At 33.5% G+C, this 24,264-nt stretch overlaps 3 protein-coding genes across 4 annotated transcripts; all 3 read right to left on the bottom strand.

Annotated features, from left to right (window-relative positions):
• Positions 1-2,095: 2,095 nt before the first annotated feature.
• Positions 2,096-6,920, bottom strand: LOC142607011 (G-type lectin S-receptor-like serine/threonine-protein kinase At4g27290). Of its 2 annotated transcripts, XM_075778419.1 has the most exons (8): positions 5,995-6,920; positions 4,998-5,503; positions 4,185-4,319; positions 3,868-4,022; positions 3,588-3,798; positions 3,225-3,462; positions 3,006-3,156; positions 2,096-2,769 (listed from the first exon to the last, which is right to left on the bottom strand). In XM_075778419.1, exons 1-8 carry the CDS (start codon positions 6,753-6,755, stop codon positions 2,452-2,454), a joined length of 2,475 nt encoding a protein of 824 aa, XP_075634534.1. In that variant the 5' UTR covers positions 6,756-6,920; the 3' UTR covers positions 2,096-2,451. The 2 variants fall into 2 exon arrangements, with proteins under 2 accessions (XP_075634534.1, XP_075634541.1); XM_075778426.1 differs by lacking the exon at positions 4,185-4,319.
• A 3,723-nt stretch (positions 6,921-10,643) lies between these two features.
• LOC142609468 (G-type lectin S-receptor-like serine/threonine-protein kinase At4g27290) lies at positions 10,644-15,098 on the bottom strand. Its single transcript, XM_075781056.1, has 8 exons — positions 14,260-15,098; positions 13,330-13,835; positions 12,508-12,642; positions 12,219-12,373; positions 11,941-12,151; positions 11,575-11,812; positions 11,355-11,505; positions 10,644-11,076 (listed from the first exon to the last, which is right to left on the bottom strand). The coding sequence occupies exons 1-8, from the start codon at positions 15,030-15,032 to the stop codon at positions 10,765-10,767; spliced, it is 2,481 nt and encodes an 826-aa protein (XP_075637171.1). The 5' UTR covers positions 15,033-15,098; the 3' UTR covers positions 10,644-10,764.
• A 3,391-nt stretch (positions 15,099-18,489) lies between these two features.
• LOC142621872 (G-type lectin S-receptor-like serine/threonine-protein kinase At4g27290) lies at positions 18,490-23,837 on the bottom strand. The gene is made up of 8 exons (XM_075795241.1): positions 22,986-23,837; positions 21,822-22,327; positions 20,645-20,779; positions 20,318-20,472; positions 20,038-20,248; positions 19,675-19,912; positions 19,456-19,606; positions 18,490-19,218 (listed from the first exon to the last, which is right to left on the bottom strand). The coding sequence occupies exons 1-8, from the start codon at positions 23,744-23,746 to the stop codon at positions 18,901-18,903; spliced, it is 2,475 nt and encodes an 824-aa protein (XP_075651356.1). The 5' UTR covers positions 23,747-23,837; the 3' UTR covers positions 18,490-18,900.
• Between the last annotated feature and the right edge of the window lie 427 nt (positions 23,838-24,264).

The following is a 24,264-nucleotide window of genomic DNA, read 5'->3' as shown; positions in this document are numbered from 1 at the left end:
GTTTTCTCGGATTTGACTTTGGTTCAGGTCTTTGGGCATTAGACACGATTTGGTATTTCCCATCCCTCCTAAATTTCTATCAAATAGTAATAGACTAATAGTCATATTCCATAATTTTTCTTTTCTTTTCTTAAATTCCAAACGGTGATTTTCATTCCAAATTGAAAACCAAAGAAGTAGAACAAAAAAACCCCAAATAAAGGGAAAATTATACAATTAGACCCGTTTGGTGTGAGAGAGAGGTTACATGTAATGGATACATGGTATACTTTTGTTGATATCTTTTTTTAAGGTTGGTCCAAAGCCCAAAGCCTGGTAAGAAATAGGGCCCAAGAAGCCCCTATGAAGAAGTGCACGAGTGAGAAAATGGCAGAAGAATAGCCTAAATGTTATGAGAGAAGAGAAAAGCCCAAAGATGGCCTCTTGCAGAGTTGCTTGGAAACAAGAAATTAACTTCCAACAAGCTCAAAACCCAGTTGGATGAATTTTTCCATACATGTGAACAGCAACACCTTGCAACTTTCTTTTCTAGTCACTCCTTTTTGCTGTCGAATCTCAAGTGATGATACTCTACCTCGCTTCTAACATTGTAAAGGTGATTTCATTTGTTGAACTTGAAGGATTCTCAAGCTTTCTTGATGAATGATCTTTTCCAACTTTAGGATGTAAAATTAAAATTACCTCAAACTTTAAGAGTGTAAATTGCAAACTAGTTATTAAAAATTTAAAACAGCGTAGTTTTGAATAAAAAAACAACATTGTTTTGAGCTTAGTTGATACTTAACCGACAACTTATTATTGCACATTGATGGTAGGACTTAAATCCAAACAATATGTAATGTTAGGACTACAAGTTCAATTTTAACCGTGCTTCTCATGTACCATAGCTAAAGAGGCTCTCTAGGGAGTTTCTGTTGGGATATGGGTGGACGATATTTCTTATACCATAAATTCAGATTAGCTATCGTTTTCATAAAAAGGAAAAAAAAAAATACTTTTCCTACCTGACCTGTTGTTTTAAGTCTTTTCTCGCCACAAATGAGTAGCCATTAGTATTTATTTATTTATTGAGTTAATGGATGCTCTTAGAACATTTGTTAATAAATCATTTTAAAAAGGTTCTAATACCACTCTTATGGAAAATATAAAAAACTATCCAAAAAGTTAATTACTTTTTTCTTTTCCATAAAAAAATTTATAAAAATAGTTCTTAAACTGATATTTTTAGAGTATCCGTTAACTTTTCTCTTTTAATAAGTCTTTGCTCATTACTAATAAGTAACCAATAGTTAGATTCAAGTTCTGATGTTGGTAGAGTTTGGGTGTTTTTTTTGTTGGGGGGTGGATATTGCACTCTCATCCTGCCAAAACCACCTAGTCCTAATCATAATTACTGATGAGGACCTTCACAAATCACAAGTATTACTATTGGAATGTACTTGACATAAATGTATGTATAGTATTTGGAATTAATCTAAATAAATATAAAGAAGATGTACTTTTCTTTTGCTAAATTAAACAACTAATTGATGTGTAATGGTATATATAGTGCCCCTTCACAGGGGTAGGTCTCATGCTTGTGAGGTTCACCTTATTCCCATGTGAGGGAGGCCATAATTATGCGTAATACACCTGATAATTATAGGAATAAGTCCCATGTTTGTGATATCCACCCATATGGAGGAGGGGGGGCATTATATATATCACATCATATGACATTTTCTAATTTATGGTTTGTGCTCGACGTTCACATGACTAACATTTTTTTTTCTTTTGCTAAATAAAAGTCATAAAACCACTAATCGATGGCACATACTTGATGTTCGGAAGACTTTTTTTTTTTTTTTTTGATGGGTTCGGAAGACTCATTAGTCTTTGGACTTTGGAGTTTTCTCGGATTTGACTTTGGTTCAGGTCTTTGGGCATTAGACACGATTTGGTATTTCCCATCCCTCCTAAATTTCTATCAAATGGTAATAGACTAATAGTTGTATTCCTTAAATTTTTTTTTTCTTTTCTTAAATTCCAAATGTTGATTTTCATTCCAAATTGAAAACCAAAGAACTAGAACAAAAAAAGCCCAAATAAAGGGAAAATTATACAATTAGACCCTTTTGGTGTGAGAGAGAGGCTACATGTAACGGATATGCTTTTGTTGATACCATTTTTTAAAGTTGGTCCAAAGCCCAAAGCCTGGTAAGAAATAGGGCCCAAGAAGCCCCTATGAAGAAGTGCACGAGCGAGAAAATGGCAGAAGAATAGCCCAAATGCTATGAGAGAAGAGAAAAGCCCAAAGATGGCCTCTTGCAGAGTTGCTTGGAAGCAAGAAAGTAACATCCATCAGGCCCAAAACCCAGTTGGATGAATTTTTCCACTCATGTGAACAGCAGCACCTTGCAACTTTCTTTTCTAGTCACTCCTTTTTGCTGTCGAATCTCAAGTGATGATACTCTACCTCGCTTCTAACATTGTAAAGGTGATTTCATTTGTTGAACTTGAAGGATTCTCAAGCTTTCTTGATGAATGATCTTTTCCACCTAGAGCCTTTTCTGTATAATAACCTGGCTCCCTTGGATTTGGCAATTTATTTTCACTGCTTAACATTAGAACCACGGATGACATGTTTGGCCTATCTTTTGGTCTTTGTTGCACACATAACAAACCCACATGAATGCATCGTAACACTTCAGATAAAATGCACGAGTCACCTAAGATTAAGAATTCATCTATCAATTCTGTTGGCTTATCTTCAATCCATAGTCTCCATGCCTAAAACAAAAACCAGATATTGTTGGAATATAGAATTACTTGTGCATTGTATGACTGATTGATTTCACATGTCAATGCTCACTTAAAACAGAGAGTTTATAAGTGTCTGTCATTTAAAAGTTTTAATAACTACTTTTAAATTTATAATATCTAATCTAAAAGTATAAAATGTATTAATTTCAAATGGAGATATCCTAACATCACTAAAATAGTGGAATGTCAATATTAATACTTACATGTCCGAGAAGATTGAGGCATTGGCTAGAGTTATAGAATTCCTTGTTCTTCTTCCCGCACACAACCTCTAGTAATAAAACTCCAAAGCTAAAAACATCAGTTTTCACTGAGACTTGCCCATATCCAGCATACTCAGGAGGCATATAACCACTGTAAAAGTAAAAATAAGTCAAAAAATCTCCATGCATAAACTATAAATGATGTTTAAGAATACTCACTATGTTCCAACAATTCTACTAGTGTCAGCCTCCGTTTGATCTCCCCCAAACATTTTAGCAAGGCCAAAGTCAGAAATTTTTGGTGTCATATTATTATCTAGTAGGATATTGCTAGCTTTGAGATCTCTGTGGATAATTCTCAATCTAGAGTCTTCATGAAGATAAAGAAGTCCTCTAGCAATGCCATTGATAATGTTGTGGCGCATACGCCAATCAAGCAATCTACTCTTTGTTTGGTCTGTAGAATTTCATGTTATTGTTAGTACATACCTAGCTAAAATGTCAACAACATAATTCGTTAATAAAAGATAAATGGCTAAACATGAATGTGCCTAATTCAATAATAAGAATGAAAGTTCAAACCAAAAATAAATGAGTCCAAGCTTTTGTTGTGCAAGTATTCATAGATTAACAATTTTTCATTTTCCTGAATGCAACAACCGAGCAGCTTCACAAGGTTGCGGTGTTGAAGTTTGGCAATTAATATAACTTCATTTTTGAACTCATTGAATCCTTGTCTAGAATTCTTTGAAAGTCTCTTTACAGCTATTTCTTGCCCCCCAAGCAATGTACCCTAAAAGGTAAAAAGTTCAATCAAGTTTGGAAAAGAAAATAGTTCACTGCTGGTTAGGTTCTTATTTACCTTGTATACAGATCCAAAGCCACCTTCTCCTAACTTGTTGCTGCTTGCAAAGTTATTAGTGGCATTAGATATAGTTATTAGATCAAATATTGGTAACTCCATATCTTCCTTCCAATCTTCATTATTATAATCATTTTGGCATCTTATATCCAATCCTGCAATAGTGAGGGAGTCATTGAGCACGAATAACTTCAACAATTCTATTATTAAAAGCAAATTGTTGATTAACTTATTTAAAAACTTTATATTCAACTTACTTAGCTAAAAATCTATTATCATGCATAAGAAATTATTAGAATCCATGTCTTGTAAATTACCTTCCTTTCTAAGTTTCATCCTCCTTACATAAAAGACCAGCCCCAGTACTAGCATTACCATGAGTAGTATTGCACTACAGACTATGATTATTACTTGATATTTTTGGCCAAAGTGCCTGTTCTTCCCAATATGATCTGAAAGATCAAAAGTAGTGTCAACAAACTTAAATTTTTTACTATATGATATGCCATATTAATTTTCCTCCCTTTTGTTTTGTATTTTTTTACTTTATGATGTGCCATATAAATTTCTCTTTTCTTTTAATGGTAAGCTTCTAAGATACATGGCAAAACTTGTTTGACATTTTGTGAAACATTTGGTAACAACAATAAAGTTTTACTTAGTGCAGATTGCGTAAATAATTTTAAATAGCGTGCCACATGAAGAAAGAAGAAATTATGATGATTGGAAACATAAAAGGACAATCACTTGACACCATTATATGACATTGTTTTTTTTTTTTCCCATAGTAAATGATAATATAATATGTGATTTTATTATGAGTGGAACATAATAAAAATGTCAATTGTTTGTGGTGAACAAAGGTGAAAGTTTATTTATTTATTTGATAATTCGATTGTTATAAGGTGGAAATGGCATTTGAACAAGGGAAATTTTCGTTGGAAACACACACAAAAAATGCCAGTTAAGTTACAAGGTTTTTGGTAATATATGTGAAAACTAATGTAATCACAACAAAATATATCAGCAGTTGCAAAAAAAAAATAAAGAAAGGTTGTCAAAACTGTTGTCTTTGTAGCATTACTTGAAAATAAAATGACTCAAAAGTAAAGAAAAAGCAAAGAGGATACCTAGTACTGAAGCGGCCACACGAATATAAAGGTCTTGGCCATCCATTTGGAGTGCTACTAAATCAACCAAGTCAGCAAACCAAAGCAAGCAGCCACTTCCTCCGTTCCTAATATCTAAATTTGAATATGCTCTGCATGAACAGTTTTTCAAACACAATTCTTCACATTCCTTGAGACTCATGTTCCTATCAAACCAGGAAGAAGATGTGTCAGGCAATTTCACACCCTTGTAGTTGAGGAACCCATCGCCGTCATTGCAACCCAATGGAGTCCCTCGAACACACCCACCAGACCAATCTGCTAAATTCCAATCTATTGGAGATTTTGGTATAAATCCTTTCAAGCATGCACATACAGGAGACTTATTGATATTGCAGCTAGCATATGCACCACAGTGAGCATAATTCGCACACTCATCTGACTGGGATGTGGTTACAGGCTCCCAACTTTTGGTGTGATCCATCCATTTAAACCCTTGCCCAATGCCTGATGGGTTTAACACATACCTTGAGAAAACAAACTTGCTCAGAAGTAAGAAGTTTATACTCATAACAGGTATTTTTTTCATTTTGACAAATTACTAATTGTTCGAAAAACTGAAGTTATTAGAAAATAGTACATCTAATAATTTAATCATTATTTCAACACTCTTTCATGTGAGATTGTTTGCTCTCCTTTATAAAGAGAATCAGGATTCAAAGCCATTTCCCTCAAATTATTGTATAATGAGTTATAAGAAATTAGTAATAATACTACTACTACTAATAATAATAAATAAAAATACTCTCCCTTATGCAACATTGTCTATTCTCCTTTATAAGGAGAACCAAGGTTTAATACTCGCCATTGTTGTAATTATTAAATTATAAAACAATAATAAAGAATAAAACATTAATACTATAATACCTTGATAAATTACTAAATATTTCAAAAAATTAAACTGTTAGAAAATGATAAATTTAATCATTTAATTGTAACACTAACATTTAACACATACCTCACGAAAATAGATTTGTTTGGGATTTTATAATCATAATAGATCTCTTTCTCATTCATCATGAATTCATACTTGAACAACGGATTCAATCTTAACCATGGCATCCCAGTAAAATAAAGGCCATTCCAAGACCCTGGTCTAACCTTGATATTGTCTCCCTCCATATCAACTAATTGTGGGAGCCCTCCACGATCTAACCCTTCTGAAATTTCACTTTGAGCAGGATCTTCTGTGCCCTTCCAAGATGTTAAATTCCTATCTAGACCACTAACTAAATCCCATCCAATCTTCATTTCCGGTAGTAATGTGTCGCTAGGATAATCAAAACTCTGCCACAAAAGACTCTCAGTGTTTCCATCTTTCACAACAAGATTTCCTGAATCCAATAACCGTGCAGTTGGATTGTTGATATTATTCCCTGCAGTTCTTGATGTATTGGATGACCAAATAGTAGTATTTGTGCTATCAAGAAGGACAAGAATTCCTTTGTTGGTAACCTTGAACACTCCATCGAGATTTTCAAGTGGGGTTTCTCTGTTGGCTACCCATACAACTGTGTCATTAGATACCCCAAACCATATTCCCACATATCGGCTTTTGGAACTACCTGGGCTGAAGAATCCCAATTCAAAGCTTCCATCAGCTGAAACCAAAGTCTCACCATCTCTGATAAATTGACTTGGAGTGATGGTGTCTAGTGTAGTGGAGGTTCTTAAGAAGGAGAGTAAGGAGTAAATAAACAGAGCTGAAGGGGCTTTCATTGATTTTCCAATTGGTTTATCAACCAACTATTGAAGTGAGATTACAGGGCTTATTCTCTCGGTTTTCTTTGCCCACACAACATATAAGAGCCATGGACTCCTGAAGAGGTATGTGAAACAGTTAAAAAAGGCAAAAACTAAGGGGTTGTTCTTTAAAAATAGATGTAGTTGATGTGTTTCACAAAACCAATGGAAAGATTCTCAAAAAGAGAAGAAAAGAAAATTGTACATATAATGATTGAAAGGGTGTCCTCGAAACAACACTTTTTTTCATCTTTAAAATTTGAGGTAATTTAGATTTTTGCCCTTGAAGTTTCAAAATTTTGATATTTACCCGTAATATTATATATAATTTGAATTTAAGTAATTTTATCTGTGTGCCATGATATTGTGTCCGTTAAATGCTACCTCAACTTAAAATGACATAATTATATGGATCTAAATTTCAAATTTCAAGGCGCAATTTACCCTATACTTAAATTGTGGAAGATTAAAAATTTAAAACATTATGGGCATGTTTGGTAGACTTGTTTAAACATATATTTCAGTTTTTAAATAATATTACACGTATTTTCATATATATTTTCACCACACATATTTTCATACACGTTTTTAAACAACAAAACACATGTTTTCAAACACATGTACCAAACACCCCCTATAATTTTGAATGAAAAAATGACACTGTTGTTTTGAGCTTAGCCAGTATTTAACGAACAACTCATTATAGTGCATTGATGGAAGGATTTAAATCCAAATAGAAATACAAATCTAAATTTTAAAAATGTTTATGGGATAAAATCAAAATTAATTATCTCAACTTTTAAGGGTGCAAATTATAATTTAGCCTTTTCTTCTTTATATGGTTGAATTTTTTTTATATATATATTTTTAAAAAAATCAGAACACGTTTCGTGTATGATCCACAGCACATTCCCATAAAACTTTCTATTCAATGCAACCAATAATTGAACGCAATAATAGTCTTCTTTTGTAACATGCTTTCTCATGTATTATAGCTAAAGTGGCTCTGTTGAGAGATTCGGTTTGGATATGGATGGAGGACCATTGCTCTTACCCTACATTCGGATTAGTTTCAATCAATAAAGCTGCTATTGTTTTCACAAAAAGAAAAGAAAAGAAAAGAAGAAAAAGTCTTCTTTAGTTCTTTTTCTACCTAACCTGCTTTTTTAAGTCTTTGCTCGCCACAAACTAACAAACAATAATTTGTTTTCTTCTTTCTTATTTATTTATTATTATTATTTTAAGTACGTAGCGGTAACCACTTTTAGATTCAAGTTTCGACATTGGCGAGTCTTCTTTTCCTACCTGACTTGCTTTTTTAATGAGTCTTTGCCCGCAACAAACGAGCATAACAGTAACCAATAGTTAGATTCAAGTGTGTATGTTGTTGGGGATTCGATATTTCACTCTCATCCTGCAAAGCCACCTAGACCTAATCATAATTCCTTATTGATTGGAACCTTCACAAGTATTACTGAAATTTGAATTTATAATTTCTATCTGAACAATTTATATATATAAAACAACAAATTGATGTGTAACGGTGTATACAGTGCCCCCTTACAGGGGAGTAGGTCTCATGCTTGTGGGGTTCAACCTAATTCCATGTGTGAGAGGCCTTAAATACGTGTGATACACCTAATTGGATGAGTCTTTCCGCTTACGAGATCCACCCATATGAAGGGGCATTATATATGTCATACCATAACATATTTTCTAATTGATTGCTTGTGCATGACGTTCACAAGACTATTTCAACAACTTTTTTTTTTTCCTTCTGCTAAAAGTTTTAAAACCGCTGATTGAGGACATGTAATTACTATTCAGAAGTCTCTTTAGTCTTTGGAGCTTTCTCGGATTTGACTTTGGTTCCGTTCAGGTCTTTCAACCGTCTTTGGTCATTAGTGATTAGACATGATTTGGTCTTTCCCTCCCCTCCTAATTTTTTTTTTTTTTTTTTGAAACGCTCCCCTCCTAAATTTCAATTAAATAATAGTCATTTTCTTTCTTTTTTCTTTTTCTTTTCTTAAATTACAAACTGTGATTTTCATTCCAAATTGAAAACCAAATAAGTACAATAAAGAAGCAACAAAGCAAAAATTATACCATTGAACCCTACTATAAAAGGGAGGTTATATATAGCGGATACATAATATACTCTCTCTACATAGATAACATATTACAATAAATCTATAACCATCTTATAATAGGAGGTGAAGCATAGTTGGTGGTTCCACGCCCTTCCAAATTTGGGTGTTCCTTGAAAACTTTTTAAGTTGTTGTGCTAACTCGTGTGCCATATGTTAGAAGTATGTGTTTAAATGTTTAAATTTACCATATTCTAATAGTTTAAGCTTTTGAGACAATTTAGTATTTTAACATGATATCAGAGTAGGAGGTTCTAAGCTCGATCATTGTCTCATCCACACTTGTGAGGGGGAGTGTTATAAGTGTGTGGTTAAATAATTAAATTTACCATATATCCCAAGAACTAAAACTTTTGAGAAAATTCTTCCAGAGCCACATTCAGAGTGATACAATAAAAAAGTGCATGAGTCATAGATTCAACGTCTTCATCATAGAGGAAATACCCCATTAGTGTCAATACCCCTCCTTCATAGATTTTGTAGTGTGGGAAAAGCGTTTATACATGTGTATATAGGCCTGTTTACAATTGGAAGCAACTCATGGTGTATGTGGACACAACCTGTGCAATTGCTTCAAATAAGGATTTCTCTTCCCCTCATGGATAATAACTTCTCTTTCCATCCAATGAGTTTCTTTTCTACCCGCCCCTTCTCTTGCAAGCGTTATGACTACAAAACACCAATAATTTATCAGTGTTGATCTTTTGGCTCAAGGCAACTTCGTATACCTAATACCTCAAGTATTTCCTTTAGCTTTTGACACTCTTGGCCTCTCGTCCTACAGAATAATATGCTATCATTTGTAAAGAATATGCGAGTGGAATATGGGCATCCTCGACATATTGAGATTCCATGAAGCATTTGGTTTCATAAAGCTTCATTAATGAGCCTCGAAAAACCTTCTACACACAATAGGAAAATATATAAGGGGATTATGCACCTATGAGTGACCCTATTATTTAGTGTTGAATAGGAAATAATAGAAATACAATGCATAATCAGATTAATCAATTTTCAAGGAAATCTAATTTCCCCATCACATTTTCAATAAAATCCCATTTCACCCTATCATACGTCTTCCTCATATCAAATTTAATGGCCTTACAGCTTTCCTTCCTCTCTTCCAAAAAATTTTCCTGAGATCTTTGTTAGGATATTGTGCTTAGAATTGGGGGACGAGGGGGTGGGGTCATCATGTACTTCCATTGTTGATTTTTTTGGATCATATTGTTTGCTTGTAATTCTTTAAGGAGGCTTGCCTTTGGACACTCCTTCATTTTAATAAAATATCTTATAAAAAACTATGGTGAGGTATATAAAGTGGTATTTATCATTTTATTTGTATACATTTTATGTTTTCTAAAACTATTATATTATATTCTAATGTGTAACATTTAATTTATTTAACAAAAAAAAAAAACACCCTTGATTTAAAATGAAATTCAAAGAACATTAACTGTGATTAATATTATTTAAAGGATACTTTCACATGACTAAATGAACGAAAATTATTGTATTGAATAATTTGAATTATAAAAAACTGATATGATGAAATTTTCTTCTATCTACATAAAATTAATATATACAATAAATCATGTTTTTGACATATTTAGCTAAAGTGGCCATTAAAAAAAATTATGACTCTAACACTGAGAAAAAGTGTCAAATTCCATCCTTACAATTGCATTTAGGTTTAGCGTAAACGAACACTACTTCACAAGGAACACATAAATTTTTCCATACATGATATCGTTCGGTGTAAATTGTTAAGGCTTTATCTCTCTAAACAAAAGATAATAAACTGATCTTTTTTCTCTCAAGTCTCAAGTGATGATATCCTATCTTGCTTCTAACTCTGTAATGGTGACTTCATTTATTGAAGGCATTTCAAGATTTCCTGATGAAGAATCTTCTCCTAGTGGAGCCTTTCCTGTAACAAAACCTGGCTGCCTTGGATTGGGCAATGAATTGTCACTGCTTAACATTAGAACCACAGATGACATGTTTGGCCTATCTTCTGGTCTCTGTTGTACACATAACAAACCCACATGAATGCATCGTAACACTTCAGATAAAATGCAAGAGTCGCCTAAGATTAAGAATTCATCTATCAGCTCCGTTGGCTTATCTTCAATCCATAGTTTCCATGCCTAAAACCAAATTAAAACCAGATATTATTAGAACACTAGAATTACATGAGCATTGTATGACTGAATGATTTTCACTTGTCAATACTCACTTTAAATGGAGTGTTCATTTCATGGATAATATTTTTTGTACAAATGTCTTTCATTTAAAAGTTTTAATAACGTGACACTAAATATACTTTTAAATCTATAATATTTAATTTGGAATATGAAATGTATTCATTTTGAATGGAGATATCCTAATATCACCAAAGTAGTAAAATGACAATGTTAATACTTACATGTCCTAGAAGATTAAGACATTGACCAGAGTTACACAATTCCTTGTTCTTCTTTCCGCTCACGATCTCTAATAATAAAACTCCAAAGCTAAAAACATCGGTTTTCACTGAGATTTGCCCATACCCGGCATACTCAGGAGGCATATAACCACTGCAAAGTAAAAAGACGTCAAAAAAATCTCCAAGCATAAACTAATAAAAGAAGTTTAAGAATACTCACTATGTTCCAACAATTCTATTGGTATCAGCCTCCGTTTGATCTCCCCCAAATGTTTTAGCAAGGCCAAAGTCAGAAATTTTTGGGTTCATATTATTATCTAGTAGAACATTGCTAGCTTTAAGATCTCTATGGATAATTCTCAATCTAGAGTCTTCATGAAGGTAAAGAAGCCCCCTAGCAATGCCACCAATAATGCTGTGGCGCATTCGCCAATCAAGTAGTCTACTTTTTGATTGGTCTGTCAATTTTGCTATTGTTGTTAGTACATATACCTGGCTAAAATCTCAATAACATAATTCCTTAATAAAATATAAAATGTGTAAACATTAATGTGCTTGATTCAATAATGAGGTTCAAAGTTCAAACCAAAAATAAATGAGTCCAAGCTTTTGTTGTGCATGTATTCATAGATTAACAACTTTTCTTGTTCTTGAATGCAACAACCGAGCAGTTTCACAAGATTGCGGTGTTGAAGCTTGGCAATTAATATAACTTCATTTTTGAACTCGTTCAATCCTTGTCCAGAATTCTTTGAAAGTCTCTTTACAGCTATTTCTTGCCCCTCAAGCAATGTACCCTAAAAGGAAAAAAGTTCAATTATGTTTGGAAAAGAAAATAGTTCCATTGGTTAGGTTGTTATTTACCTTGTAGACAGATCCAAAACCACCTTCTCCTAACTTGTTATTGCTTGCAAAGTTATCAGTGGCATTAGATATGGTTATCAGATCAAATATTGGTAATTCCATATCTTCCTTTTTGTCTTCATTGTTATAATCATTTTGGCATATTATATTCATTCCTGAAATAGTGAGGGAGTCATGAGCACAAATAAAGGAAACAATTCTATTGTCAAAAGCAAATTATCAGAATCCATGTCTTATCATGCAAAAGAAATTATCAGAATCGGATTTGGATCCATGTCATATAAAGTACCTTCCTTTCTAAGTTTCATCCTCCTTACATATGTGACCAGCCCCAATGCTAACATTACGGTGAGTAGTATTGCACTGCAGACTATGATTATTGCTTGATATTTTTGGCCAAAGTGCTTGTCCTTCTCAATATGATCTGAAAGATCAGAAGTAAAGTCAACAAAATTATATTTTTTTACTATAGGATATACCAAATTAATTTTCCTCCTTTTTGTTTATATATTTTTTACTTTATGATGTGCCATATGAGTTTTACGCCATATAATTTTCTTTTCTTTTAATGGGAAGTTTCTAAGATGCATGGTAAAAAATGTTGACATTTTATGAAACTTTGGTAACAGCAATAGTCTTACCTAGAGAGCAGATTAAGTAAATAATTTTAATATGCCTATAGATTGCCACACATGAAGAAAGAAGAAAAGATGAAGATTGGAAATGTAAAGGACATTCTCTTGGGACAATTATTAGACTTAAAAAAAATTGTAAATGATAATATAATTTGTGATTTTATTATGATTGGAACATAATAAAAATGTTGTTTGTAGTGGACATAAGTGAAAGCATTTTTATTTATTTTTATTTTCTGATAATTATATAGTTAAAATAGGGAAAGGGGGATTTGAATTTTGAATATCTTTGTTGGAAATAATAAGAGGTGACAATTGAGCTGTAAAGATTTTGGCGATAGGTGAAAACTAATATTATTCCAATCCCAACAAAATATATCAGTAGTTGCTAAAAAATGGTTGCCAAAAGTGTTGTCTTCATAGCATTACTCGAAAATAAAATGACTCAAAAAATAAAAGAAAAGTAAAGAGGATACCTAGTTCTGAGGCGGCCACACGTATATAAAGGTCTTGCCCACCCATTTGGAGTACAACTAAATCAACCAAGTCAGCAAACCAGAGCAAGCAACCACTTCCTCCATTCCTAATATCTAAATTTGCATATGCTCTGCATGAGCAATTTTTCAAACACAATTCTTCACATTCCTTGAGATTCATGTTCTTATCAAACCAGGAAGAAGATGTGTCAGGTAATTTCACCCCCTTGTACTTGAGGAAGCCATCTCCATTATTGCACCCCAATGGAGTACCTCGAACACACCCACCGGACCAATATGCTGAATTCCAATCTTTTGGAGATTTTGGAATGAATCCTTTCAAGCATGCACATACAGGAGACTCAATGATATTGCAGCTAGCATATGCACCACAGTGGCCATAGTTTTGACACTCATCTGATTGGTATGAAGTCAAAAGATCCCAACTTTGTGTGCGAGCCATCCATCTATATGCCAGCCCATTACCTAATGAGTTTAACACATACCTTCAGAAAACAAAATTTCTCAAAAGTTAGAATTTTATACTCATTATTTATATTTTTCTCATTTTGATGAATTAGCAATTATCCCAAATGCTTAAGGTATTAGATAAAAAAATATTTAATCATTATTTTAACAGTTAACACTCTCACTCATGTGACTGTGTTTGCTCTCCTTTGTAAGAATTATCAGGATTCAAATCCATTCCTCCGGAATTTTTGTAACTATGGAATTATAAAAATTTAAAAATACTCCCCACATGTGACATTATTTGTGATAGTTCAATACTCTCCATTGTTGTAACTATAAAATTATTAAACAATAAAAAAAATTAAAAACATTAGTATCATGATAAACTACTAATTGTCTAAAAATTTAAACTGTTAGAAAGTGGTTGATTTAATCATAATTTTAACATTTAACACATACCTTAACAAAACCGAATTGTTCAGGAGCTTATAATTATAATAGACCGCTTTCTCATTCAACACGAACTCATACTTGAACAACGGATTCGGTCTTAACCATGGCTTCCCTGTAAAATAAAGGCCATTCCAGGACCCTGGTCTGCCCTTTATTTTGTCTCCCTGCATACAAACTACTTGTGGGAGCCCTCGACGATCTAATACTCCTGAAATTTCACCTTGAGCAGGATCTTCTGGGCTCTTCCATGCTGTTAAATACCTATCTAGACCACTAGCTGAGTCCCACCCAATCTTCATTTCTGGTAGTAATGTGTCGCTTGGATGATCAAAACTCTGCCACAAAAAACTCTTTGGGTCACTATTATTTCCATCTTTCACAACAAGATTTCCTGAATCCAATAGCTGTGCAGTTGGATTATTGATCTTATTCCCTGCAGTTCTTGATATATTGGATGACCAAATAGAAGTATTTGTGCTATCAAGAAGGACAAGAATTCCTTTTTTGGTAACCTTGAACACTCCATGGTGATTTTTAAGGGGGGTTTCTCTGTTGGCTACCCATACAACTGTGTCATTAGATACCCCGAACCATATTCCCACATATCGGCTTTTCGAACTACCTGGGCTGAAGAATCCCAATTCATATCTTCCACTAGCTGAAACCAAAGTCTCACCATCTCTGATAGATTGACTTGGAGTGATGGTGTCTAGTGTAGAGGAGGTTCTTAAGAAGGAGAGTAAGAAAGAGTATACAAACAGAGCTGATAGGGATTTCATTGATTTTCCAATTGATGTATCAACCAACTATTCAAGTGAGTTTACAGGGTTTATTTTCTGGGTTTTCTTTGCTCGACACAATATATAAGAGCCATGCACTCCTGAAGAGGTATGTGATTCATGCGAAGTAGTTAAAAAAGACAAAAACTGAGTGGTTGTTATGGAAACATTGATGTAATTGATTCCCCCAAGTCAAAAAGAAATTTTTTAATATAATGATTGAAAGGGTGATATGTCATCTTAAACGATTATCAAAAAAAGATATGTCATCTCAAACATCATCACATTTTTTTTCATCTTTAAAATTTGGGGTAATTAAAATTTTTACCCTTAAAGTTTTCAAATTTTGGATCCACACCCATAATATTATATATCGTTTGGATTCAAGTAATTTTATTTATGTGTTATGATAGGGTGTTTATTTAGTGCCACCTCAACTTAAAATGATTTGTAATGTTCAAAATTTGGATCCAAATTTTAAGGACCTGTTTGGTGAGTAATCTCAAACTCACATTTTCACATTTTAAACAATATTTCACATATTTTTTCACCCACACGTATTTCAAAAAACTACAAAAATCTCATCTCAAACTACTCTACCAAACACCCCCTAAATCTTTAAGAGATAAAATCAAAATTATACTAACTTTAAGGGTACAAATTAAAATTTAATCTTTTCTTTTTTTAATGGTTTGAAAAAAAAAATCACAATCATGTTTCGTGTATGTCCACAGCTCATTCCGATAAAACTTTCTTCTCAATGAAACCACCAATTGAACTCAATATCTTCTTTTGTAACATGCTTCTCATGTACTACTTTTACCATGCATTATAAGCTCTAATAATCAACAATAAAGCTGCTAACGTTTTCATTAAAAAGAAAAAATAGAGTCTTCTTTTCCCACATGACTTGCTTATTTATCTTTAAAAAAAGACTTGCTTTTTTAGGTCTTTTACTCGCTAGAAACGTCAAACGTCAAACGTGAAACGTGTAACCACTAGATAGATTCGAGTCTTGACATTGCTGAGTCAGTGAGTCTTCTTTCGCTACTTGACTTGCCTTTTTAACAAGTCCATGGTCGTTTCAAACGAGTAACCGATAGTTAGATTCAAGTTTTGACGTTGGCAGAGCCAGACTGCTTTTTCTTGGGGTGGATATTGCACTCTTATGGCCTGTTTGGAAGTTTAGAGAGGAAGGAGAGTAGATGAGAGGAGAGTTGTGGAGAGGAGAGTAGACTGAAATGATTACCCTCCACCTTATTTGGATGTTTTTAAAATTAGTAAGGGAGAAGGGAGTAATTAGCCCTTCCCCTTGTTTGGATGTTTTTAAAATTGGGATGGAGAGGAGAGGAAATAATTAAATAGACAAATTTACCTATATTTGAAAATAAATTGCAACATTGGTCTATGATTAATTGGTTTGTAATTTCGTTAATTTAAAAAGGGTAAATTTGAGAATTCATTTGGTCAATAATTTATCTACTCTACTTTCCCTCTAAATCTCTCCAATTTGGGAGAATTAAAAATGAGGGGTTAGAGGTAGTTGAAACCCCCCAAACCCCTCCAAATCTCTCTCCCTCTTTCCTTAAAAAACTTCCAAACAAGAGATTTAAATTACTCTCCCTCCCTCTACTCTACTCTCCCTCCTTTTTTAAACATCCAAACAGGCCATTAATCTCTCATCCTGCCAAAACGAGTAACCTATAGTCCTAATCATAATTATTGATTTGGACCTTAACAAGTATTGCTTTCTTATTTATTTTTTTACTTCATGCATAAAAAGATGCCAATTATCTTCACAAGTATACTACTATTAGAACTTGGCATAAATGTATATTTACTATTTAGAATGAATAATTCTACTACTCGTCGATTCTCAAAAAAAAAAAAAAAAATCTAGTACACTTTATCACAACTATTCTACGTGGTAAACTATGAGTAGTAGAGAATGGAGATAAATGGTAGGTCTATATGATAGTGATAGACAATTAATCACAGTCTATCACATAAGACAATGGTGACAAAGTGTGTGCTACTAGAATTATACAATTAAACTTTCAATCCTGAACAATTATTATAAATAAATAAAAAATTCTTTTGCTAAATAAAACAACTAATTGATGTGTAACGGTATGGTTTGAACTTTGAATTGAGAAGAAAAACCCATCCAAAGAAAAAAAGAATTGAGAAGATTAAAATTATCTGTTTCGCATTAGATTCTACTTTCTATACTATGTAGCCCATAATGTTGGCCCAAGAAATCCCTACATTTTGGGTTGCATACAAAAGTGTACCCAACTGATTACATAATCGGCTCATTAAGCACTTGGGTCAAAAAAAGCCCATAAACCCAATCCATATATCTTTCTCCTCTCATGAAATTTTCCCACTCGTTTTCGTTGTCACTGTCTCACTGCAAGAGAATTTAGAAGAAGAAGAAGTAATTCAAGCTGGTAAGCTCCCATTCTAAGGTTAGATCTCAGCCGTCTATATCACTGATTTTCCTCTCATTTTATTCATAGATTTCGTTGATTTGTGCTACTCAGATGAGTTTTTCTTTGATTTTCCTGAATTTTCTCGGAAACCAAACGATCTTTTATGCTATCCGGATTGTTCAGTCCGCAATTTTTAAGTTTCATGATTTTATTGAAAATGTTGCTCTTTTTTTTTTGGTGGACTTTGTGGATTATAATTCTATTTGATCGAGTTCAAAATTTCCGAATCCATTAGATTTTGACAAAATTGAATGCTGTTTTGTAAAGCATTAGAGAGTGGACTTGGCATTGCAACAGTTTTCTGCTTTATATGTAATGTTGTGATGATGATATTGATGATGATGATGCCTATAGTTGAAGAAGGTATTTCATGCATCTATCACGTTGACATTGTTACGGTCCCACTGCGAGGCCCACACATTGTGAGAGTGCAATGTCAACTATTGACATTGTTGATATGAGACTTCCAATCAATCAACTATTGACATTGTTGATATGCCCCTTCACTGGGGTAGGTCTCATGCTTGTGAGGTTCACCTTATTCCCATGTGAGGGAGGCCATAATTATGCCTAATACACCTGATGATTATAGGAATAAGTCCCATGTTTGTGATATCCACCCATATGGAGGAGGGGGCATTATATATATCACATCATATAACATTTTCTAATTTATGGTTTGTGCTCGACATTCACATGACTAATATTTTTTTTTTCTTTTGCTAAATAAAAGTCATAAAACCACTAATCGATGGCACATACTTGATGTACGATCGGAAGACTCTTTAGTCTTTGGACGTTGGAGTTTTCTCGGATTTGACTTTGGTTCAGGTCTTTAGGCATTAAACACGATTTGGTATTCCCCATCCCTCCTAAATTTCTATCAAATAGTAATAGACTAATAGTCGTATTCCATAATTTTCTTTTCTTTTCTTAAATTCCAAACGATGATTTTCATTTCAAATCGAAAACAAAAGAACTAGAACAAAAAAAACCCAAATAAAGGGAAAATTATACAATTAGACCTGTTTGGTGTGAGAGAGAGGCTACCTGTAACGGATACATGGTATACTTTTGTTGATACCATTTTTTAAGGTTGGTCCAAAGCCCAAAGCCTGGTAAGAAGTAGGGCCCAAGAAGCCCCTACGAAGAAGTGCACGAGTGAGAAAATGGCAGAAGAATAGCCCAAATGTTATGAGAGAAGAGAAAAGCCCAAAGATGGCCTCTTGCAGAGTTGCTTGGAAACAAGAAATTAACATCCAACAGGCTCAAAACCCAGTTGGATGAATTTTTCCATACATGTGAACAGCAGCACCTTGCAACTTTCTTTTCTAGTCATTCCTTTTTGCTATCGAATCTCAAGTGATGATACTCTACCTCGCTTCTAACATTGTAAAGGTGATTTCATTTTTTGAACTTGAAGGATTCTCAAGCTTTCTTGATGAATGATCTTTTCCAACTAGAGCCTTTTCTATATAATAACCTGGCTCCCTTGGATTTGGCAATGAATTGTCACTACTTAGCATTAGAACCACGGATGACATGTTTGGCCTGTCTTTTGGTCTTTGTTGCACACATAACAAACCCACATGAATGCATCGTAACACTTCAGATAAAATGCACGAGTCACCTAAGATTAAGAATTCATCTATCAATTCCGTTGGCTTATCTTCAATCCATAGTCTCCATGCCTAAAACAAAAACTAGATATTGTTGGAATGCTAGAATTACTTGCACATTGTATGACCGAATGATTTCACATGTCAATGCTCACTTAAAACGAAGAGTTTATATGTGTTTGTCATTTAAAATTTTTAATAACTGCTTTTAAATTTATAATATATAATCTACAAGTATAAAATGTATTAATTTCAAATGGAGATATCCTAACATCACTAAAATAGTGGAATGTCAATATTAATACTTACATGTCCGAGAAGATTGAGGCATTGGCTAGAGTTATAGAATTCCTTGTTCTTCTTCCCGCACACAATCTCTAGTAATAAAACTCCAAAGCTAAAAACATCAGTTTTCACTGAGACTTGCCCATACCCAGCATACTCAGGAGGCATATAACCACTGTAAAAGTAAAAATAAGTCAAAAAATCTCCATGCATAAACTATAAATGATGTTTAAGAATACTCACTATGTTCCAACAATTCTACTAGTATCAGCCTCTGCTTGATCTCCCCCAAACATTTTAGCAAGGCCAAAGTCAGAAATTTTTGGGGTCATATTATTATCTAGCAGGATATTGCTAGCTTTGAGATCTCTGTGAATAATTCTCAATCTAGAGTCTTCATGAAGATAAAGAAGTCCTCTAGCAATGCCATTGATAATGTTGTGGCGCATACGCCAATCAAGCAATCTACTCTTTGTTTGGTCTGTAGAATTTCATGTTATTGTTAGTACATACCTAGCTAAAATGTCAACAACATAATTCGTTAATAAAAGATAAATGGCTAAACATGAATGTGCCTGATTCAATAATAAGGATCAAAGATCAAACCAAAAATAAACGAGTCCAAGCTTTTGTTGTGCATGTATTCATAGATTAACAATTTTTCATTTTCTTGAATGCAACAATCGAGCAGCTTCACAAGGTTGCGGTGTTGAAGTTTGGCAATTAATATAACTTCATTTTTGAACTCTTTGAATCCTTGTCCAAAATTCTTTGAAAGTCTCTTTACAGCTATTTCTTGCCCCCCAAGCAATGTACCCTAAAAGGTAAAAAGTTCAATCAAGTTTGGAAAAGAAAATAGTTCAGTACTGGTTAGGTTCTTATTTACCTTGTATACAGATCCAAAGCCACCTTCTCCTAACTTGTTGTTTCTTGCAAAGTTATTAGTGGCATTAGATATGGTTATTAGATCAAATATTGGTAACTCCATATCTTCCTTCCAAACTTCATTATTATAATCATTTTGGCATCTTATATCCAATCCTGCAATAGTGAGGGAGTCATTGAGCACAAATAACTTCAACAATTCTATTATTAAAAGCAAATTGTTGATTAACTTATCTAAGGTAGTTTAAAAACTTCATATTCAACTTACTTAGCTAAAAATCTATTATCATGCATAAGAAATTATCAGAATCCATGTCTTGTAAATTACCTTCCTTTCTAAGTTTCATCCTCCTTACATAAAAGACCAGCCCTAGTACTAGCATTACCATGAGTAGTATTGCACTACAGACTATGATTATTACTTGATATTTTTGGCCAAAGTGCTTGTTCTTCCCAATATGATCTGAAAGATCAAAAGTAGTGTCAACAAACTTAAATTTTTTACTATATGATATGCCATATTCATTTTCCTCCCTTTTGTTTTGTATTTTTTTTACTTTATGATGTGCCACATAAATTTCTCTTTTCTTTTAATGGAAGCTTCTAAGATGTATGGCAAAACTTGTTTGATATTTTGTAAAACATTTGGTAACAACAATAAAGTTTTACTTAGTGCAGATGCGTAAATAATATTAAATAGTGTGCCACATGAAGAAAGAAGAAATTATGATGATTGGAAACATAAAAGGACATTCTCTTGACACCATTATATGACATTGTTTTTTTTTTTTTTTACATAGCAAATGATAATATAATATGTGATTTTATTATGAGTGGAACATAATAAAAATGTTAATTGTTTGTGATGAACAGAGGTGAAAGTTTATTTATTTATTTATTTGATAATTCAATTGTTATAATGTGGAAATGGGATTTGAACCAGGGAAGTTTTCGTTGGAAACACACCACAAAAAATGCCAGTTAGGTTACAAGGTTTTTTGTAATATATGTGAAAACTAATGTAATCACAACGAAATATATCAGCCAATGCCCCCCCCCCCCTGCCCTAGCATGGGTCCAACCTGACTGGAAGAGGGGTGCTTTCATTGTTAAGCCAATAGAAGATTGGCTAGATGAGAGGCAACTGATTGCCGAACAAGACAAATGATGGCACCCATGATATTGTAATAAGATTTTTTCTTCTTTTTCTTTTTGCATGAAAACATTATTAAAAAAGGTTACCAATTATATATTGACCTACTATGGTTGCGTCTTTCTCTTCTCCCAATCATACGTCACATTGGATAATAAAAACTGTGATTTATACCAGTTTTTATTTTCATAAAAAAAAGAAAAATTTGTTTCAAGCTTGCCCCCCTCAGGTTCGAATCCTGGTTCCATCCCTGATATCAGTAGTTACTAAAAAAAGTTGTGAAAAGCGTTGTCTTTGTAGCATTACTTGAAAATAAAATGACTCAAAAATAAAGAAAAAGCAAAGAGGATACCTAGTACTGAAGCGGCCACACGAATATAGAGGTCTTGCCCATCCATTTGGAGTTCTACTAAGTCAACCAAGTCAGCAAACCAAAGCAAGCAACCACTTCCTCCGTTCCTAATATCTAAATTTGAATATGCTCTACATGAACAGTTTTTCAAACACAATTCTTCACATTCCTTGAGACTCATGTTCTTATCAAACCAGGAAGAAGATGTGTCAGGCAATTTTACACCCTTGTAGTTAAGGAACCCATCTCCGTCATTGCAACCCAATGGAGTCCCTCGAACACACCCACCAGACCAATCTGCTAAATTCCAATCTATTGGAGATTTTGGTATAAATCCTTTCAAGCATGCGCATTCATGAGACTTATTGATATTGCAACTAGCGTATGCACCACAGTGAGCATAATTCGCACACTCATCTGTTTGGGATGTAGTTACAAGCTCCCAACTTTTGGTGTGATCCCTCCATATAAACCACATCCCAATGCCTGATGTGTTTAACACATACCTTGAGAAAACAAAATTGCTCAGAAGTAAGAAGTTTATACTCATAACAGGTATTTTTCTCTTTTTGACAAATTACTAATTGTTTGAAAAACTGAAGTTATTAGAAAACAATACGTCTAATAATTTAATCATTATTTCAACACTCTCTCATGTGAAATTGTTTGCTCTCTTTTATAAAGAGAATCAGGATTCAAAGTCATTCCCCTCAAATTATTGTATAATGGGTTATAAGAAATTAGTAATAATACTACTAATAATAATAATAAATAAAAATACTTTCCCACATGCAACATTGTCTATTCTCCTTTATAAGGAAAACCAAGGTTTAATACTCTCCATTGTTGTAATTTTCAAATTATAAAACAATAATAAAGAATAAAACATTGATATTATAATCCAATGAATAGATTTGTTTAGGATTTTAACACATACCTCATGAAAAAATATTTGTTTAGGATTTGATAATCATAATAGGACAATAAAGGAGAACCAAGGTTTAATATTCTCCATTGTTTTATTTATCAAATTATAAAAAAATAATAAAAAATAAAACATTAATACAATAATACCACGATAAATTACTAAATATTTCAAAAAATTAAACCGTTAAAAATGATAAATTTAATCATTTAATTGTAACACTAACATTTAACACATACCTCACCAAAACAGATTTGTTCGGGTTTTTATAATCATAATAGATCTCTTTCTCATTTATCACGAATTCATACTTGAGCAACGGATTCAGTCTTAACCATGGCATCCCAGTAAAATAAAGGCCATTCCAAGACCCTGGTCTAACCTTTATATTGTCTCCCTCCATATCAACTAATTGTGGGAGCCCTCTACGATCTAACCCTTCTGAAATTTCACTTTGAGCAGGATCTTCTGTGCCCTTCCAAGATGTTAAATTCCTATCTAGACAACTAACTAAATCCCATCCAATCTTCATTTCCGGTAGTAATGTGTCGCTAGGATAATCAAAACTCTGCCACAAAAGACTTTCAGTGTTTCCATCTTTCACAACAAGATTTCCTGAATCCAGTAACCGTGCAGTTGGATTGTTGATATTATTCCCTGCAGTTCTTGATGTATTGGATGACCAAATAGTAGTATTTGTGCTATCAAGAAGGACAAGAATTCCTTTGTTGGTAACCTTGAACACTCCATCGAGATTTTCAAGTGGGGTTTCTCTGTTGGCTACCCATACAACTGTGTCATTAGATACCCCAAACCATATTCCCACATATCGGCTTTTCGAACTACCTGGGCTGAAGAATCCCAGTTCAAAGCTTCCATCGGTTGAAACCAAAGTCTCACCATCTCTGATAGATTGACTTGGAGTGATGGTGTCTAGTGTAGTGGAGGTTCTTAAGAAGGAGAGTAAGGAGTAAACAAACAGAGCTGAAAAGGCTTTCATTGATTTTCCAATTGGTTTATCAACCAACTATTGAAGTGAGATTACAGGGCTTATTCTCTCGGTTTTCTTTGCCCACACAGCATATAAGAGCCACGCACTCCTGAAGGGGTATGTGAAGCAGTTAAAAAGACAAAAACTATGGGGCTGTCTTTAAAAATAGATGTAGTTGATATGTTTCCCAAAACCAATGGAAAGATTCCCATAAAGAGAAGAAAAGAAAATTGTACATATAGGGTCCGTTTGGATAGAACTTATTTTGCTGAAATTGAAAACTGAAAACTGAAAACACTGTAGCAAAATAATTTTTAAATGTGTGAATAGTACCGTGGGACCCATTTTTAATGAAAAAGTTGTTAAAAAGCAAAATTTGTGGGACCCATGAACAGTGCATTTGTGCACTATTCATGGTTGAAAAGTCCAACCTTGCGGCTGGGTTAAAAAAAAAAAAAAAAAAAAAGAAGCAAACGCGGACGTGGACGCACAGAAGTGCTATCCAAACGCCCTCATAGTATCAGTTT

This window comes from Castanea sativa, chromosome 1 (assembly GCF_040712315.1).
Source record: "Castanea sativa cultivar Marrone di Chiusa Pesio chromosome 1, ASM4071231v1".
Classification (NCBI taxonomy): Eukaryota; Viridiplantae; Streptophyta; class Magnoliopsida; order Fagales; family Fagaceae; genus Castanea; species Castanea sativa.
Note: the sequence above shows the minus strand (reverse complement) of the source record. Positions and strands in the feature narration are given on the sequence as shown.